The sequence below is a fragment of the Trachurus japonicus genome, chromosome 24 (assembly GCF_045865225.1).
Source record: "Trachurus japonicus isolate A0001 chromosome 24, Traja_1.0".
Taxonomy (NCBI): Eukaryota; Metazoa; Chordata; class Actinopteri; order Carangiformes; family Carangidae; genus Trachurus; species Trachurus japonicus.
The window spans coordinates 9,299,633-9,317,387 of record NC_140930.1 but is presented as its reverse complement, the minus strand read 5'-3'; the positions used below and the strand labels follow the sequence as shown (position 1 = coordinate 9,317,387).

Below are 17,755 nucleotides of genomic sequence, written 5' to 3'. Positions count from 1 at the left end.
GTGATTTTCTTTAGGGAGTATACTTTAAGGTGATACTGGTCAGATGAAGTGTAATAATTTTTTTCTATTAACCCCATTTTCTAATCGTATCTCTCCCTCTTCCCTCCTCCTCCTCAGTGGAGCGATCTTTGTTACGCTAATAAATCATGTCTTCACACAGAAATCTTCCCAAGATCGGCGTGCATTCCTGAATTTTGCTGCAAGGGGCCCCAGGGTTCATCCCACACTCTCACAAACCGGCCTGCAGCAACCACCACTTCAAGTTTCTGCACCGTTCAGTTCAGCTATGCACATTTAAGGGCAAGAAGTCTGCCTTCATATGTGTCTGCCTGACAGACGCACATGAAGACACTTAAACCACATGACTCTTATGGTTTTATTTCAGCTTTTAACAACAGCGGATAGTTGTGAGAGGTGACAGGAAGTGAGAGGGGGGAGAGAGAGGGAGGGGGGAATAACTGAGCAACAGTATATGGTATGCATGTTGATCACTTGGCCACCCGGATGTCCCAACCTTGTGTTTCGCTGGGGGAAAAAATGGCTTGGTTTGCTCAGCAGTAAAAACACATTTTACAAAGTTTAAACAAGAAGAAACTCAATCAGTTAATTGTGTAAATGCTATAGTCTTGTCAACCACTGTTTAAAAGTTTAATATGAACTTTCCATCTCAAAATATTTTCATGTTTTTGGAATGCAAGTGGCTACAAATTTTATATAAGTCAAGTCAAACCATGACCTTTGACCCATGCAGTATGAGCTTTATATACTTTACTGTTGGGTTGTTCAACCAAGTGCATATATATTTGAACAGTTTTTACAGCTAAGAGTGCATTTGTGGCAGTTTCAGGCAAAGTAGAGCTTCATTAAGGGTAAAAGTCATTATATAATGTGAGTAAATACCCCAATGTTAATATAAAAACAACTTTGATTAAGCGATTTGCTTAATCAGTGGAGGGATATGTACAGTATTTCCAACATATGGCAATAATAATGACTCACAATGATGTTAATTTAAGTTTGATACACAAATTTTCCTAGCATCCTATTTCCAAAGCACTGTAACAGCCCGGTGATGTGCATTTCCCTGAAGCCAAACAAACATTTGAGCCGTTGGGGGGTTTCTTATGTGTGTGCGTAATTTTCTGGTTCTGCTTCATGAAACTTCCACAAACAATGTATGATGAGCAGAGCCCCACACAGTGAAGGTCACAGTCGAGTCGCTGTTAATGCTGCAGTAAGTCAGACAAAACACGTCACGGTGAAGTGACACATTAAGGATTATGATGAAGCTGTTTGTTTTTATACAGGAATTATGTCATGTGTTGAATTCCCCCATGTGGCTCAGCCTTTCCCCCCTCTGTGTGGCCTACATCAGCAGTGGCTTACTAAAACCCTAACACTGGGGGTGTCACATATTCAAAACAGGATGATGATGATGAGATCAGGACATTTTGGTAGTTGTATGGGCCGGGGAATCACCTACAATGTCACCTCCTACATTAGTACACGTAATAACTGGAGTAAAAGGAGTCTCCTGACCCCCTGTGGTGACATTGACCAGCTGCAGGTCGAAGTGTTTTCCCCCCACAGATGTTTCACTGGGTGGCGCTGTTGTGTCACGTTTTAAACAAATGAAACTGTTAAATAAGTATTGTAATAATTAATTTCTGTCCTCAATTTGCACCACTTTGGGAGCCCACTTTAATAAGAAGCTTGATTATATCTCTCCCCAGCAGCTATACTAACTGGAAATACTCAATTACTACAGGTCAATAATTGTGAATGAAAAACCAATAAAAGAAAGAAAGAAAGAAAGAAAGAAAGAAAGAAAGAAAGAAAGAAAGAAAGAAAGAAAGAAAGAAATATACCTGCTAGACAAACATCAAGGGATAAAACCCCCATATCAACAACTTCTTATCAAAGAAAAAACATTAGGCTACCGTAGGCTATATCTAATTGATTGAAATGTGGGCTATTGACAATTTATCCCCCTTCTTTATCATCGGATTAGAAAAACTGGGTTTCAAGACCCTTAAACTTTCCAAAAATAACACATTTTATAGAACAATTCACCAAATGTCTTGTGCAATTTATTTAGATTAAATGATTCAACCAAAAATAAAAAAACAAAACAAACAAACAGCTAAAACACTTTGCTATAAGATTTAAATTAAAAGGTAGAGTTAAAATATGAAAACTCAGAATCAGAATCAAATACTTCATTGATACCTAAGGGGGAATAAGGTTGATTTCAGTTGGAGTAAGATATAAAGTGGGTTTTAATGATAAAGAAAGTAAATATGAATATACCTACAAATATAGGAAGATTAATATATCCATAAAATAGGCTATCTATTAAAAAAAAAAAGCATGTCCTCAGAGAAAATAGGCTTAGCCAATGCAAAGAAACAGCTTAAGTTTCCAAATTGCAGTTGCACACGTTTGTTGCTATCAGTAAATAAGTAGCTATCTAAATAAATTATAGGCCTATGTTGAATAAACAGTGGGAGCACCAACCAACAATGTGTAATTTTGTCCATTTGTGGAGTTGGCAGTAGAAAAACTACATTTCCCATGGTCCTCTGCTGTTCCACTCCGCAGTGATGTGGGGTGTGGTGGTTGAATGACTGTGTGTGTGCATGCTTGTGTGTGTCTCTCCCTATGTGTGTGTGAGAGTGAGTGTGTGTGTGTTGCGTACGGGAGGAGAGCAGAGCAGAGCACCGAGAAGCCGCTCGCTGCAAATCCAGTCCGGAGCATCTGTGACTGAGCGGAGCACCGAGAGGAGGAGGCGGGGGAGAAGGAGAGGGAGACGATGCGGACAGACGCCGGTTCTCGACAGCAGGATCTATAAAAAAAAATAATAAAAAAAACCCCAGGACGTAAGACATGAGTAAGAAGACAGTATCTGCACTGATTGTTGTTTCCATTGGTGGCTTTGTGGGAATTTTTTCTTCACCGAATGGATGTGGACGTGTAGCGGCACTGCAATGGAGCGTCGATCCGACCAGTAAGAGCTGCTGCTGCTGCTGCTGCTGCTGACCGTCTATCTATCTGTCTGTCTGTTCGTTCACAGGCTAATATCAGACAATAATAATAATAATAATAATAGGCTTAAGCGAAGGAAATTAGCCATTAAAACCCAGTGGCATCTGCTATACACGAGTGTGTGGTGTTATTATTATTATAGGCACTGTAGAGTAGCCATTTCCCTCCATGATCTGATCAAGAAGAGATACCAGAATTTGGCATTAATGATTTAGAAATCAATGGTTACACAAGCAGCAGCCACAGGCAAGACAGGAAGGTACCCAGGCTGATCATTATAAGGCTTAATTAAAGGCTGGGTTTTTTTTTTTTTGTTTTTTTTTAAAGTAAAAGTTCATATTGATTCATTGTGTTAAAAACAATCAGTCATGTCAAAAAACAAGAGCAGTGAATCGGTGAAGGTGGTGGTTCGATGCCGGCCCTTGAACCGGAAAGAGGAGTCCAACGGGCCTGCGGGGGGCATCGTGCAGATGGACCTGAGGCTCGGACAGGTGATCCTCAGAAACCCCCGAGCGCCGATCAGCGAGCCGCAGAAGACGTTCACGTTCGACGCGGTTTACGACGCAAACTCCAAACAGCGAGACCTGTACGACGAGAGCGTGCGGCCCCTGATAGACTCGGTGCTCGCGGGGTTCAACGGCACCATATTCGCGTACGGGCAAACCGGAACGGGAAAGACGTACACCATGCAGGGCGCCTGGATGGACCCGGAGAAGCGAGGCGTGATCCCCAACGCCTTCGACCACATCTTCACGCACATATCCCGATCGCAGTCCGATAGGCAGTACCTGGTGCGGGCGTCCTACCTCGAGATCTACCGGGAGGAAGTCCGCGATCTTCTCGACCCGAATCACGGCAACGCCCGAGCCCTGGAGCTCCGGGAGAGTCCGGACACGGGGGTCTACGTCCGGGATTTGACGTCGTGCGTCTGCAAGAGCATCAAGGAGATCGAGGAGGTGATGAACGTGGGCAACCAGGCGCGGGCGGTCGGGGCGACGGACATGAACGAGCACTCGTCGAGGTCCCACGCCTTGTTCCTGATCACGGTGGAGTGCAGCCAGCCGGGCCCCGACGGGAGGAAGCACATCCGGGTCGGACGCCTCAACCTGGTCGATCTGGCCGGCAGCGAGCGCCAAGCCAAGACCGGCGTCCAGGGGGAGCGCCTGAAAGAAGCCGCCAAGATCAACCTCTCGCTGTCGGCGCTGGGCAACGTGATCTCGGCGCTGGCGGACGGCCGCAGCGGCCACGTGCCGTACCGGGACTCCAAGCTGACGCGGCTGCTGCAGGACTCGCTGGGCGGGAACGCGAAGACCATCATGGTGGCCACGCTGGGCCCGGCGCCGCAGCACTACGACGAGACGCTCACCACGCTGCGCTACGCCAGCCGGGCCAAGAACATCCAGAACCGGCCGAAGGTCAACGAGGACCCGAAGGACGCGCTGCTGCGGGAGTTCCAGCGGGAGATCGCTCGACTGCGGGCGCAGCTCAACCACCGGAAGTGGAGGAGCAAGCAGCAGAAGAAGGACGACGACGACGGGGATGAGGAGGGGGAGACCGAGGGGGAGGAGGAGGCGGAGGTGGAGGCGGAGGTGGCGAAGGAGGCGGAGGAGTACGTGAAGCTGGAGGAGCAGCGGCTGGAGAGGGAGAAGGAGGCCATCAGAGGAGACCGGTTCCTGCTGGCCGAGGAGAAGCAGAGGCTGCTGGGAGAGAAGGAGAGGATGATGGGAGATCTGAGGAAGGAGCAGGAAGCCACCGAGCAGCTGACCGCCAAATACAAGGTGAGAGATTCACTTCTTTTTTCTGGGTATCTATCCGCACAGGGTCTTGAAAAGTATTAAAGGGACAACGAGGAGTTTTGGAAAAGCAAAGCGTTTTCACACTACATTTATGAGCCTCCGCGCGCACCGTATAATTCTTTGACCGGCGCAAGACAGACTCATGTTTTCATCCATCAAGAATTAAAGTCAGAGGTTCGAAGACGATCAGATACCGTCGTAGTTCCGACCATAAACGGAGATTCGGTGGCGTTATTCTCATGACTCGCCACGAAACCGAAAGTAAAGAAATGCTGGTCGGCTCGCCCAGCATTTCCACCACCACTAATAATAACAAAATAACGATAGAGACAGAACGATATATTTATCGAAAATGGGCCCATTAACAAGTGTGGGTAGCGGAGATTCATCCACATTAACGTGAGACTTTTTTATAACCAAACAGAAACTCCTCGTTGTCCCTTTAAAAGGTGATAAATCAATTTGGGGAAAATTAAAGCAGAAGTAAGCGATCCGGTCGTTTTGGCTAACTTCCTGTCAGCCGATGGAGTTAGCAGTCCCCGCCCTCGTCCCTACGTCACCACATTCACGCGCATCCCTTGGCTCTACACACAGAGAGGACTGCCCCTTTATGCCGTTCTCTCTCCTCATTGGATAAAGGTTGTAGGATACAAGGAAAGTTTTCTCCTCGGCTTACAGCAGAGCAGAGTGACTGACAGACTGTTTCAGACCAAACACTCTATATAAGTGATTGCTGTCGGAAGATATAACTATTTAAGACTTATATTAACACAAATATTCCGCTTACTTCTGCTTTAAGACCCTTAAAAAGTATTAAAAAGTCTTTTCACGACTTTATAAAGTCTTAAATTTTGAAGGTATTTTTTCTGAATTAGCTGTCCAAGAGTTTGAGTCCTAAAAAACATTGTAAAAGTGTGTGAATTTATTCATTTAAAAAAAACAAAACAAAGATGAACCGGTACATAAAAAAGAAATGAAGATTGTTGTTTTTGTTTTTTGAGAGTGGAGCAATGTTTTTTTTTAAAAAATTTTATAAACTTTGCCTTATCCCAGCCGATTTTGAATTCTGTAGCATCATAGTGGTCTATAGTCTTTATCACAAACTAAAACTGTTAAAAGTGTCACTGATGTAAATGGTTACAGCTTGAAGTGGCGGTGAGGTATTGAAAAATATTGAGAAGGTCTTGAAAAAGTCTTAAAAAGGTATTACAATTAACTTTGAGATTCCTGTATATACCCTGCTTTCTGTCTTTATTTGTTTCTACCTTTTGTTCCTCTTGAATCCACTGAATCCACAGACAAATCCACAGACAAAAAAAAAAACACAACAATGCGTACAGTTACACAGGGAGTACGACATCAAACAGACCCAACAATGAAGAAAACACAATTAGCTGGGTAATAGATTTAAAGAGTGGGAGGAGGAAACTCCCATTCATTTATCCATCGACAATGTTAGGTGACTCAGAACTCAACATCAAACTCACTCGCCCAGTTAAAGCATCAACACAAAAAACATCTGCTTCGTGGTTAAGAGGTCAAACGTTCAAGTTTGTGCATAATCTACTGCTGCAATGGTTCATTTTTCCATTCATTTTCTGCATTTATTGATAAAAAATACCTGTAAGTGGTCTATAAAATGTTAGTAAATATCGACAACAACCCATAACAGCGCTGTTCTGTGTGGTTAAGACCCCCAGAAATAACAAAAAGCCAAGAAATTCAGTATCAAATAAGACAAAAAATTGAAAAACTTGACTTGACTTCATTGATGTATTGACAAATTCTTGCAGCTCTACTTTATTGTTTTGGTTTTTTGGATTTGTGGCTCAGGTTTGGATGAATTAAGCAGAGTTTTTGTTCACAAACACTATATTATTGTTTTGACTTTGCTACCGTTCCTCTGACCTACTTCTTATCCATGGCAACAGCAGCCGAGACCTGAAACAAAGTTCATTATAGCAGCTGCTGATTCTCGACCTTCTTCAGGAGATGAAGTAAAACCTGCAGTCGTCAAGGACGTCTTGGTCTTTGTTGATGTTCATTTGAAACAGCAGATGGAAAAACAATCTCACCTCAAGGTCCAATTAAACACATGGACCTTCAATGGACTGTTTTTTTTTTATATATTTGGATGATTGATAATGACACATATCAAAATCACTGATTGGTTAAAATTGGTGTTGCTGTTACTAACATGACTTATCCATAAAGACAGATCCATGTTATTGATAAAACCAAATCCTCAATGGTCCATTCCTCTCTCTCTCATACACACACACACACATGCACACACTCTGTTGAAGGAGTCAGATTAAGGACGTGCAGTCCATGAGATTATCATGTGTGATAATCTGATAAACCTTTATTAAGTTACATTAGAAACTAAACATAGGGATGTTGTATTAATAATATTATGACTTAATCTTTTTGTCATCTAGAGACAAGATGAGGAAACTGGTAGAAAGTGCAAATGTCAGGAGTTCACACATGATCTCATTTGGAAAGACATTTGTTAAACAGTAAATTAATAAGGCACGTCAACAAAATTACTTTGTCCGTTGTTTTTTATGCGACTTTTTGCTCTGAAACTATATTTTTTACGACTTTGAACAGTCATATAATGGTATTTTAAGTGATCCATCAGTCACCTGTGTCATTTAACTCGTATTTTGCATTTCTGGCGGCTTTACAGTTCGTTAAATTGACAGAATAAGGGGTCAGACCCCACAGTGGGTTACGATACGATACGATACAATACGATACGATAAACTTTATTGTCCCGTTCAGGGAAATTTGTCTTGGACACTGTAGCTGCGCCATAAATGCCTTGATGGCCACAATGACAAAAAAAAACAATACACCTCAGCCATATCAACCCAGCAAACATGGGTTAATTAGAAAAACTCCACATCCTGAGTTTATAAAGACGGTTTTCCTTAAACTCCACACTTGGGCGTTGTTGTGCATAGTTGTTATACGAGGCCCAGCGTGACCTGATGTCCACAATGATTCATCAGGTTTATTCTCTGGAAGTCAAACTCTGTGATCTAGTTTCATGTGCTGCTGCAACTTCTAACTGGGTTATGTTTGAACTTATCGAACAGCTGAGTCCATGCAGCACCAGTGGACCCAGTCACTGTGTGTGTGTGTGTTTTTGTTCCTATGTCGTCCTTGATCCACAGCCTGTCTCATATGTCCAGACAGGAACTGTGGTCATTGTGTCTTAAAATGTCACAGCCCCCCTCCTCCTCCTCCTCCTCCTCATCCTCCCCCCTCGCTCTCTTTTCTGGCCCTCCACACACTCACCATCACACAACCAGTCAGCAATCAAAGACTGAGTCAGACCTGCTTCACTGACTTGCTCTGATTCATGGGCATATCCAGTCGATAAGTCACCCGTGCAGAATGACTGCGGCCTCTAGCGCTGCTGCCTGCCCGGCCCCGTCCCTCCGACACAACGAGACGCTGCTGCTGCTGCTGCTGCTGCTGCTGCTGCTGCTGCTGCTGCTGCTGCTGGATCAGCTTACTGAGCTGCAGCCACAGGCACTAATGTGAGGAGGGGAAATACACTCTCACTGTCACCTCTGTAGGAACAATAGGAGGCCAAATATAGGGTTTGTAGCTACTTAGAGAGGAAAAATCCCAGCTCGTATCCTCTTCTTCTGGTTTTATTTTGTCATGTTTTTTTTTTTTGTTTTTTTTAAAGGGACAACGAGGAGTTTCTACTTGGTTATAAAAAAGTCTCACGTTAATGTGGATGAATCTCCGCTACCCACACTTGTTAAAGCAGAAGTAAGTGATCCGGTCGTTTTCGCTAATGCTGCGTTCCAGGTAGGCTTTTGAAATCGTAAATTACAGCTTCAAGTCACAACTTACGACTTTGTAGCGTTCCAGGCAACCCACTCGTGGTTTTCCGACCTGTTTTACCGGTGAAAGTCACTATAACGGCCACTTGTAACTTCCGACCGGTGAACTCGTACCAGATCGAACTGGTACCACTTCACGGTCGGAAAAATACGAGTTTCCTTGAACGCACCATAACAGTCCTCGTCCCTACGTCGCCACATTCACGGCGTTCCTTGGCTGCACACACAGCCCTGCATGCCGTTCTCTCTCCTCATTGGATAAAAACTGTAGGATACGATAAAAGTTTTCTCCTCGGCTCAGAGCAGAGCAGAGTGACTGACAGACCCGTGTTTCAGACCAAACACTCTATGTAAGTGATTGCTGTCGGAAGATATAACTATTTAAGACTTATATTAACACAAATATATCACTTACTTCTGCTTTAATGGGCCCATTTTCGATAAATATATCGTTTTGTCTCTATCGTTATTTTGTTATTATTAGTGGTGGTGGAAATGCTGGGCGAGCCGACCAGCGTTTATTGATTTCACAAAAACAAACAACGAACCATGCAGCACAGACACAGCCAAACTGCAAAACAAAAACACACAAATTCACATACATGAATTGCACATCATCATACAACATACAAAAATTGACATGGGGACTATACTGGGAGAAGGAGAAGGAGAAGAGAGCGGAAATGAAAGTGTTCTATGACTTATTGATGAAGGCAAAATATGGTCGCCCTTTCTGTAGCAGGTCAACAAGGTCACCAGGAAGATAATTCAGGAAAGGTTGCCAGAGTCAGACACTATAAAACAAGTCATCATTGCCCTTTAATGAGGCACTGAGGTGTTAAAACCTTGAATATTTCCCTGTACCACTGTGTAACTGCAGGGGGATTGTCTTTAATCCATTGAAACAAAACACATCTCCATTTTGTCATGTTTTGTTCATTTCTTGAGCTTTTAAACATTGTAAAGTTTTGTTGTCGCCATTAATTGATGGGATAGCTGCAGAGAGAGGGGGGATGACATCCAGCAAAGGGCCACTGATGGAATCAAACCAGGGGCAGCTGCAGTGAGGACTTATGGTGTTGCCTGCTGAGAGGTGTGAATCTGAAGCAGAGATCTGTGTGGGCAGAGGGAGCGATACCAGCATGGCTGAATTACATTGTCCTCTGCTGAAGCTGTTTTCAGTGGACACAATGATTTGTTTGCCTCTTCTGCAAACGGTAAAATGTTTCAGATCAATATCAGGATATAAATAGACATATTTATACTGACAAAATGGTCAGTAAGTAACACAGCGTCGACCCAAGCCTCTATCAGGCCCGAAGCAAAATCTAATGTTTTTTGGGGGCCTCTATTACTGCCAAATGCCAATAATACAGGTTATTTATCATCCACACTGTTATGCTTTGGGCCGGCTCTGCAGTAACACAGTGAAATCAAAACAAATCATTGTGGTGGACGCTGGAGAAACAACCAGTATTCTGCAAATTACCCTCAAGAAGACATTTCATTAATTTCTAAATTACTGCTTCATGTAAGTGGCACAATATATATGTTTTGAAACATCTGATAGGCAGATTTATTGGAGCCTTGACAGGCAAGACAGGTGATCAATGATCATAAACTGTAGCCCACAATCCTCTGATGTTGTGACTACGTTCACATAAAATAACAAGTAACAAGCCAATTTGAATACTGATAAGTGTGTTACTTAATTTGAAACATTAGTGACACTGTATTTTACTGCAAAAAGTAGTGGATTTTCAGTAATCTATTAGGCAAGGCAACTTTACATAAAAACAAAACATTTAACCTAAGAACTGGAAACAGGGGGAAAAAACATACAATTAAAAAAATTAAAATAAAACCCAAAATAGTAAAAACTGGAAACATTAAACATACAATTAAAAGCAAGAAAAAAAGAATGAAAGAAAGTACTAGAATAAAATAGATAAGAGCATAAAATTGAGTTTGCAGAATGAAATATTGATTTGTATTACAACAATTAAGAGGACTTACAGTGCAAATCCAAGATTAAGATTTAAAGTTCTTTAAAAGAGCTCAGCCATAAACACATGGTTTTAACCTGGATTTACTTTATTATACTGAGTTATGTTTACAACCAACACTGGTGGTAACACTGGACTAAAAACTAAATAGATTTGGGTGCATGTGCCTTGTCTTATAATTAGCACATCATCTCAAAAACAAGAGAAAAGCAGCCGGTTATAAATGGCCACCAGAGTTTATTATTTCTCATCTACCTTTGTGCTTTAAAATGGACGACAACAGAACCTAAAAAACCCAGAGAGGCATATTTATGTTATTTTTAGTAAAGGCACTCATCAGCAGCACACTCTCAGATTGTCCAGTGTTTGTGCCGACCTCCTCGTTTTAGCAGCAGCGTAAGCACACTTTGATTTTTTTGTTTTTTTCTAGCTTCACAGGTCGTTGCTCTTCTCTTTAGTCAGTGAAACTGTTCGGTCGGTCGGTCGGTCGGTCGGGGGAAGTCCCATGACACTGAGGCTATAATGTCTAATATCTCCATCTCATATTTCTTCCTCCGTCACATTTGTCACGCACATTTTTTTGGTGCCAGACCTCATGAAACCTCCTGTGATCAGACGGCGTCACAGCTGAGCTCCGAGGGTCTGAGGCCGTTTGATGCTGCTGAGCGATGTCAGAGCAGAGAATCAGCACCAACGCTTCTCATCCTCCTCCTTCCCCTCCAGAGGGACCACGATGATGATAATGATGAGGATGATGATTAAGGAGAAGAAGAATTTCCTGCCTTTGATGCATCAGTGTGTCGCTGGTGGTTCAAAAAGGAAACCTGAGTGACCTCAAAGCGACATTTGTTTGGTCTAATGGTAAACAAACTCCATGAAAACGCCTTATTCCTCTCCACTGTCGCCCAAAATGCAATATATTCCTATTTATTGAAGCTTTTTGAATGTTGATACGCCATTTAATTTGGATTTACTGCAAGTAAGTAATTCAAATTAAGCATATAAAACATTATAGGCAAGGCAAGGCAAGGCAATTTTATTTGTATAGCCCGTTTTTACAAACAGTTTGTCTCAAAGGGCTTTACATGGCATCGTAACAACATCCTCTGTCCTTAGACCCTCACATCGACTGAGGAAAAACTCCATGGAAAACCCTTTTAACAGGGAAAAATCGGAGAAACCTCAGGGTGAGCAACAGAGGGGGGATCCCTCATTAGAAAACATATAAATGATGAGTAAAGTTTTATTTAAATGTGGGGAAAAAACTATTAACAAACTCGCTTGTTGGTTTAAAAAGAAATTTTCTCATAAGTCACTGTTGTGGTTTCACAGTGTGTACATGCTTAGGAGACCCCAGGCCTGTAGCTCTCCTCTGATTGGCTGACACTGATACTAACCGACCAATCACGGAGCGCTGCCTGAAGGTTCCATTTTTCTCTCTGCCCCCTCCCGACCAATGAGGGAGAGGTTGCTAGGCGCACAGACAGAGGAAGGAGAGGGATGAGGAGAATAACACCAATTATAGATGATATCAGTGCAGAGCAATTGAGTCTCCTCTTCTTTTTCTTCTTCTATTTCCTCTCGCTCTCTCCTACACACACACACACACACACACACACACACACACACACACATCCACACACAGCTCGTTCGTTAACACAGCTCTTAACGAACCATTGGCCTCCGTCTATGAGTTGAACCGTGACGATGGTGCAGCTGTTAATTTATCTGCTGCAGGTGTCACAGCTTTAATTTGCACATTAAAGGACAATTCCAGGCGAATTCAACTCAGGGGTGTATTTTCATATCATTTTAGGTCTAAAAGAATGAATCTGAAGATTTTCAGTTTAATCGCTCCTGTTTTGCGGTAGTTGCGTCTGTCCCCGCATCGCCACGGCAGCAATGAATGGGAGTCGATGTAAGTTCCGCTGTTTAGGCTGTTTCCAGCCCTCAAAGCCGCAATTTTTTCCACAGACAGCGTCAGATGGAGACTCAAACATGCACCGAGAAGTTTATTTACTTCAAGCAAGCCAACATGTTTGTAAAACTAGATCTAATTCAAAGTCTCCCGGAGTCTCGCGCGAGACCCAGTTGCCGTGTGCGGTGTGTTCACATGCAGTGGGAAAAGCTACCGTTGTGTCATAAACACAGGAATATCAACTCTTTACTTGCTTCAAGTAAAAAAAACTTCTCGGCGCATGTTTGAGTAGCCATCTGACGCTGTATGTGGAAAAAAATGTACACTTCAAGCAAGTAAAGAGTTGATATTCCTGTGTTTATGACACAAGCGGTAGCTCCAACTGCGCCTGAATACACCAGCACTGCAACTTCGGGCTCGCGCGAGACTCCGGGAGACTTTGAATTAGATCGACTTTTACAAACATGTCGGCTTGCTTGAAGTAAATAAACTTCTGGGTGCATGTTTGAGTCGCCATCTGACTCTGTCTGTGGAAAAAAATTGCGGCTTTGAGGGCTGTAAACAGCCTAAACAGCGGAACTTACATCCACTCCCATTCATTGCTGCCGTGGCTTTTTTTTGGAGCACAACTTCATCTGTATCAGTGGTTCCCAACCTTTTTTGACTCATGACCCCATTTTGACCTCACAAATTTCTGGCGACCCCGATTTATATTCGAGAAAGTAACAGTAAGAGATTGTGTGTGCTGTTTTTGATCATAACTTTAAAAAGAATAATAATTAATTTAAAAAATATTTGATAATTTATTAATTACTAGACATTTCAGGCGACGGCATTTGAATTCCAAGCTCCAAGGTTGAAAAACACTGATCTGTATCATCTATCTTTTTTTTTACTTTAACCTACTTTATTAACATACTGGGCCCAAAAATACACAAAAGTCACATTAAGTAGTATCAGCTCATTCAACTGCTTTTTTCCAAAAACAAAAGATGCCTGCCCATCTCATCCCACTTTTACATATAAATATTTTTGTAATATCAGATTAACACTATCATATCTCCGGTTTTACACGCTCTATCAATGTCAAACAAAAACTGGGAGAGAGTTTCAAATCTGCACTTTCCAGTGAAGTTGACAGCAGCGCTCCAGGTGACCTATTTTTTTTGTTACGGTGTGATCTGATCACGCCGGCATGATCACAGGCCCTGGAGGGGTTAAGGTCAATGTTGTAAAACCTGTAAAAATGAACCTTTATGTCATTATTAATTCCATTATTATTATCATTGTCCCAGCTTCTTCTTCTTGTTGTAGCTGTTTCTGTCTCTGTCTTCATGGTCGTCGACTCGTTGTTCTTCTGCCTCAGCTCTTTGAATGGAGGCTGTTTTTCCAGTTGAGGAAACAGTTGTCATCGAGCGCAGCTGCAGGAATATTTGAGACGCTTTAAAAAAAAAAAACTCAGTCAGTTGTGTTCAGCTTCTGAGATGCTCCACTGAACTAATCCTTTAATAAAAAAAAAAACAGTGGTGCCGTGGAAACTGATTTTTTATTTTATTTTACTTCTTTATTTTTTCATGTCGTCAGCAGCATTTCAGATTGAAAGCGTTCTGCTCAGCTCTTCCTGTACGTGTTCATCATCAGCGTGTCTCGTCGTCGTCCTGTCGAGTCTCATCGACTTCACCGACGTCCTCTGTTTTGTACGACACGTTGTTGTTTGTTAAACTGTGAGAGATGGTGACTGTGATGCTGCCGACAGCAGCTGCATGTTGCGCTTCTCTCTGCTGCACAGATGTGACGTTTCGGTGCCAGGCACAAAAATGAGGAGGAGGCTCCATCCAGGACTCCACTCAGTTATTTCACCACTGTTTTTTTTTCTTTTTATAACTTTATATATAACTTTATAATCGTATAAATAGTACCAGTGCTGTTTTGAAGCAGGTATCAGTGCAGCGTCTCATGAGGAGGCTGCTGTGTCCCCGACCCTGTGGACTATTCTTAGATCCCACTTTTCTGGGTCAAAACTGAACTGGCTCCTCTGCTCTCACGTTAGAAATGTCTTTTTTCCTCTCTGCTTGTTTATTTTAGGTCCTCATAGACGACTTTAAAAGTACATTAAAGGGATAGTTCAACATTTTTCACCATAATAATCCCTATAGTCATAGCAGTAGGTTCATTACTTGTAATTATCGTTGCATGTTGTTTTGAGATCAAATACTCATCAAATACACAATCCAACAACTCCAAAACACTCTCATGGACAAGTTGTGACCTGCACATTCACCACGCTATGAGATAATCATGTAACATTACGAGACAGAGTTGTTGTCGAGGCAAATGCAACCGGAACTACCTCCCAGACATGGCTGCTGGGCGGAGGGATTTCAAAAGCGCAAGTAGTTAAGAGTATTTGCTTCATGTGTCGTAATGATACGTAATTATACATGATTATCTCATAGCGTGGTGAATGTGCAGGTCACAACTTGTCCACCAGAGCGTTTTGGAGTTGTTGGATTGTGTATTTGATGAGTTTGATGAGGGAAACCAAGAAATCCCATGAGCCTCCGCAGCGTAGCTCTGAGCAGCTCACGGCTCTGCTCCGCCGTTCTAAAAATAGCTTGCACCTATAATTGAAGGTAATAAACCTACAGCTATGACTATAGGGATTATGGCACTGGGCGAATTTGCTAAAAAAAATGTTGAACTATCCCTTTAAGCTATCTGAGCTTCCTTTAATAATGCATCATTGTCAATGCTGTAGCTGGAACATCACGTTATCTTCAAATTTTTCCACTTTGTGAGCACTTTAATGATCCTCGTCCATCTCGTCTTACGAGCGCCGGAGATAATGTTTTGACCTTGTAATCAGAGAACATCGGCTGAAAGCTCCAGAACAGCTGGAGCAGCGTTTACTTCCTCCTCCTCCTCCTCCTCCCTCTCCTCCCTCAATTCATTCAGTCGTTTCTTTCTGGGGAGGTTAACTGGGTCAGTTTATGCTGCATCTTCTTCAATTAGAGGTTGGTGTTTAGAGGTGTTGCTGCTGCAAATTTGGATCAAAGAGAGGAGGTTTAATCGGTGGGAGCAGGGCAATGATGTGAGGGGCAGACCGACTCTCACTCTCTCTCTCCGGAGTGTGAATCCAATAAAGAGAGAGTGAAAGAGCTGCTCGGTGGCAGACTGCCCAGATATCTATCTATCGTCTGTGTGGGAAACACTGGGCCGTTTCTCTTGCGATGCTTTTGATCTTCTCATTTCTCCTCTGAAGGAGCCTGAAATAGACGTTGCATCGTCAGGACGGACGGAGGAGGCCGAGCCGGCCCGGGGCAGAGGAGCGATTGGTCCGATCCTCCAGATAAAAAAAAAAAAAAAAAAAGGTTGCATGCATCTGTGTGTGTGTGTGTGTGTTTGTGTGTGTTTGTGTGCTGGCAGCTTCTATCTAGACCAATTAATGCATCATCTAGTCATCGCTGTCTTTTGTTATTGAAAGGAAGTGGACATCGACCGGTGCATTAAGGCCGTTACTGCGTCCGGCTGCCAGCTGAAGCTCAGCCAATCAGGGCAAGCGGGGCCGTCAACAACAATGCCCACACTGCCTCATAGGAAAAAATTGCCAGCAACACACACACACACACACACACACACACACACACACACACACACACACACACAGATGCATGGCTGTATGGACAGAATGTCTGTTTCCTGTTTATAGTAGCTGCCTTCCTGTCTAATTAGAGGAGGGGGAAGAAAAAAAAAACTCTGGACAGTAACAGAGAGGTGATTGTGTGGAATAGAATAGAATAGAATAGAATAGAATAGAAATGTGAAGTGGTCTATACAATTAAAAGACCAAACACACTTCAAACTACAGTTATGAAAGTAGAAAGCTAGAAGAATATAAAACTATAAATAGAAAACTCAAGTGCGCTGTCACATGTGCACACGCACACATGCACATTATCAATATACTGACTAATAACTCCACTATAGGATTATAGAAATTAAAGAAGTTTATTGGGTAACACTTTATAATAAGTACACACTATTAAGCACTAGTTAAGCATTAAATACTGAATTCATCATTTACAACACATGAATACTCCTTAGAATGTAGTTTATATGTTAAAAATGTTTTTTCAGTTCAGTTTAGTTTATTTGAAAAAGGGACAATGCACATTAATAAACATTTGTAAACAAAAAACAAAAAAACACGTAAATGCACCCGAGTTAGCTTACAAAGCTAGTCATCATAGTTTGTCCCTCTGCCAGATTGTACAAGGCAACCTTAAAAAGATCAACAATGGAATACAATATACTACCACATGGGGTAGGACATTCTATACACACACTAAATGTACATACATAAATATATACATAATAAATACACATTTGGACGACGATAACGTGTGTCCACGTTTTACTCATCATTGATAAGCACTAACTGTATTTATAAACTATGCTAATGAGTATTTATGTATTATAAATGAAGAATTCAGTATTTATTAATGCTTTACTAATGCTGTATACTTATTATAAAGTGGTACCGTTTATTGTCATATGCACTTTAAAATCACATCGGTTCTTACTTTGCTGGTCTCACTTTAAAGCAGAAGTAAGCGATCCGGTCGTTTTGGCTAATGCTGCGTTCCAGGCAGGCTTTTGAAACCGTAAATTACAGCTTCAAGTCACGACTTACGACTTTGTAGCGTTCCAGGCAACCTTCAACTCGTGTTTTTCCGACCTGTTTTACCTGTGAAAGTCACTATAACGGCCACTCGTAACTTCCGACCCGTGAACTCGCACCAGATCGAACTGGTACGACTTCACAGGTCGGAAAAACACGAGTTACGGGTTGCCTTGAACGCACCATAACGTCTTGTCAGCCGACGGAGTTAGCAGCCCCCGCCCTCGTCATGGATCTATTGGTCCTCGTCCCTACGTCGCCACATTCACGGCGTCCCTTGGCTGCACACACAGCCCTGCATGCCGTTCTCTCTCCTCATTGGATAAAAATTGTAGGATACGAGAAAAGTTTTCTCCTCGGCTCAGAGCAGAGCAGAGTGACTGACAGACCCGTGTTTCAGACCAAACACTCTATGTAAGTGATTGCTGTCGGAAGATATA

The 17,755-nt window shown here is 42.5% G+C and overlaps 1 protein-coding gene across 1 annotated transcript in view; it reads left to right on the top strand.

The window, feature by feature from the left end:
• Positions 1 to 3,137: 3,137 nt before the first annotated feature.
• kif3ca (kinesin family member 3Ca) overlaps positions 3,138 to 17,755 on the top strand; it is a 37,690-nt gene continuing 23,072 nt past the window's right edge. Inside the window, exon 1 of the mRNA XM_085770802.1 lies at positions 3,138 to 4,823. Coding sequence (XP_085626928.1) covers positions 3,414 to 4,823 — 1,410 coding nt within the window. The 5' untranslated portion in view covers positions 3,138 to 3,413. The remainder of the gene's footprint in view (positions 4,824 to 17,755) is intronic.